Source organism: Montipora foliosa, chromosome 9, assembly GCF_036669935.1.
Source record: "Montipora foliosa isolate CH-2021 chromosome 9, ASM3666993v2, whole genome shotgun sequence".
Taxonomy (NCBI): Eukaryota; Metazoa; Cnidaria; class Anthozoa; order Scleractinia; family Acroporidae; genus Montipora; species Montipora foliosa.
In genome coordinates this window covers 8,002,067-8,004,566 of record NC_090877.1, presented here as the reverse complement: position 1 = coordinate 8,004,566, position 2,500 = coordinate 8,002,067, and the positions used below count along the sequence as shown (strand labels likewise).

General features: G+C 41.2%; 1 protein-coding gene across 1 annotated transcript in view; it reads right to left on the bottom strand.

Annotated features, from left to right (window-relative positions):
• LOC137971170 (centromere protein X-like) overlaps positions 1 to 416 on the bottom strand; it is a 5,182-nt gene extending 4,766 nt beyond the window's left edge. The window contains exon 1 of the mRNA XM_068817918.1: positions 317 to 416. Within this exon, the coding sequence (XP_068674019.1) occupies positions 317 to 346 (30 nt within the window). The 5' untranslated portion in view covers positions 347 to 416. The remainder of the gene's footprint in view (positions 1 to 316) is intronic.
• Positions 417 to 2,500: the final 2,084 nt, after the last annotated feature.

The window sequence follows — 2,500 nt, the reverse complement described above, 5'->3', positions numbered from 1 at the left end:
TCCCTGCAGGTGAAAACTCAAATGTGTCCTGTAGGCTTAAACAGCAAAATCCCGGATTGTCTGAGGTTTTCTGGGCATGTGAAAAGACTAGGTTTTTAATAAAAGTGGTACAATCAATAAACCGCCAAAAAGGTGGGGGGGGGGGGGAGGGTGGGGAGGGGAGGAGAGAAAGGAGAAGAATAATTGCATGTCCCTGAAATAAACTTTTTAAGGAGATGAGGATCGATCCAGTTGATTAAAAGAAACTTTGTAAATAAATTAACATAAAGGACACCGTAAAATAGGTCAAATGCATATGCAAGTAGGTTAAACTTACTGATCTAAACGCTGGGTCATCCATTTCCATTGCTCAGATTTACCGCCAATTGCAAATCCCAAGATTCCCTTTGGTCGATCATCCGGGGCTTTCGTTTCTGGTGACTGTCATTTTTTCATCCGGGTCCTCCCGAATTTTGTCGGCCATTGTGATTTTTAACCTCACCACGTTGTGGCTTGTGGCTTGAAGGAAATAAGTTTTGCCAGTTGTACAGTGTAGGTCTCTGTCAACATGGGACGAAAGAAGAAGAAGGCTACAAAGCCCTGGTGTTGGTATCCTTTTTAACTTATCAGCAACCAACAGGTTTTCCAGGATAAATGGTATTATTAAATTGGTGGACATTTCTATGCTCTGCCGCGTGGCGATAGAAATCTTAGTCAAGACCGATCGTTTTGGGTTTTACACTGCCTTTTATTCGACGTTTTAGTCCAAAAAATGCTCAGGCAATGTGTGTACGTTATTGCATCATGACGGTAAAAGTCGAGCTCTAAGGTTTGGCGGGCTCTTTTGCAATGCTGGTTTTGAGATTAATCAATTTGAAGCTTGTGTATAATATTGGTATTAATAGATGAATCCGTATTTTTGCGTCAAGTTTTTACAGTGCAAATGAAAGTCAGAAATTTTGAGGCAATGAAAGGCTATACCAGGCGTACGTAAAGAGAGAAACACACAAAGTGTATTTTTACCTTTAGACACACTCATCCTCATCTGTGTTTGTTTCTTCATGTACTTCTGGGCCCGGTTGTTCGAAAGCCGATTAACTTAATCCAGGATTAGCGTAAACTTTTGTTTCATGTTTTCAACTTTTTGGTGTAAGTTTCTTTTGCTTATTTTCGTTTTTCAAGATCGACATCTACTAATGTAAATTTTATCCGCATATCAGCATTGAACAGCATTTGGGAGTAGAGAAATAAACTCCTTGGTTAATTTTTAATCTGGGATTAGCGTTAAGCGGCTTTTGAACAACCGGGCCCTGTGGTATAGCCTTTCATTGCCTCAAAATTTCTGACTTTCATTTGTTGTAAGTCCCATTTGGGGTGATAGAGACGAAGATACACACTCAAGTGAAGAAAAAATTGGGCCCTTGGGAGCCCCATGCCGCTAACTACAAATCACATCATTAATCTGCCACGCTACCAGGTGGTGGCTATGATGGTGGGGGCTTAGCATGCCCGACTAGTAACTAGGGAGACATGACTGATGAGTTTGAGTCCTGCTTAGGGCAAAAACCAATTTTTCAGATGAGTGTGTCCAAAGGTAAAAATACACTGTGTGTGTTTCTCTCTTCATGTACATTTTTACAGTGTATAATTTAAGTAAGTTTTATCATGTTCAAGTGATGTACTTACTACTGATGCAAGTTTCTTCCATGTTAACACTGTTGCAATATGGTGAAATCAGACTTGAAAGTCTTTGACTACAATGAAGGTATTGTAACCGTGACTTTGACGAGGAGAAAATATTGATTCAGCACCAAAAGGCAAAGCATTTCAAGTGTCCAATATGCCACAAGAAATTGTACACTGGTCCAGGTCTAGCCATTCACTGCATGCAAGTACACAAGGAAACGATAAGCACAATTCCCAACTCAATACCAAACAGAGGTGATCCAGAGATTGAAATCTATGGCATGGAAGGTATTCCTGAAAAGGACATGAAAGAACGCCAGCAGAGAGGCAATAATGCTGCTGAAGGTAAGCAGAGCTACAGAAGACTGTAATGTAGTGGAAATGAAGCATGTAGATGAGCGATGATTTTCGGTTCGCGGAATTCAATTCCGGCTAGACCAACACTCAGGGTCTTTAAATAACTGAGGAGGAAAGTGCTGCCAGTTGTAACTACATCTGCAAATGGTTAGACTTATCAAGTCTTCTCGGATAAGGATGATAAGCCAGAGGTCCTGTCTCACAACCCTTCAATGTTCATAATCCTGGTGGACGTAAAAGAACCGGCACACTTGTGGCAAAGAGTAGGGCATGTAGGTCCCGGTGTTGTGGTCTGTCTTCTTGGGATATCATGGTTGGGAGGGTAAAAAAGGGCGCACTTAATTTGGAGCCCCGCTCTGTTGACTACTGCTTCTGTGATGTTATGCTTATCCTCTAAAGCCATTTATCCTGGAGCAACAAACAGGTTAGTTTGAGGTTTACATGTTCGGTTTTCTGAGAACTTTTTGTGAAACTCAGG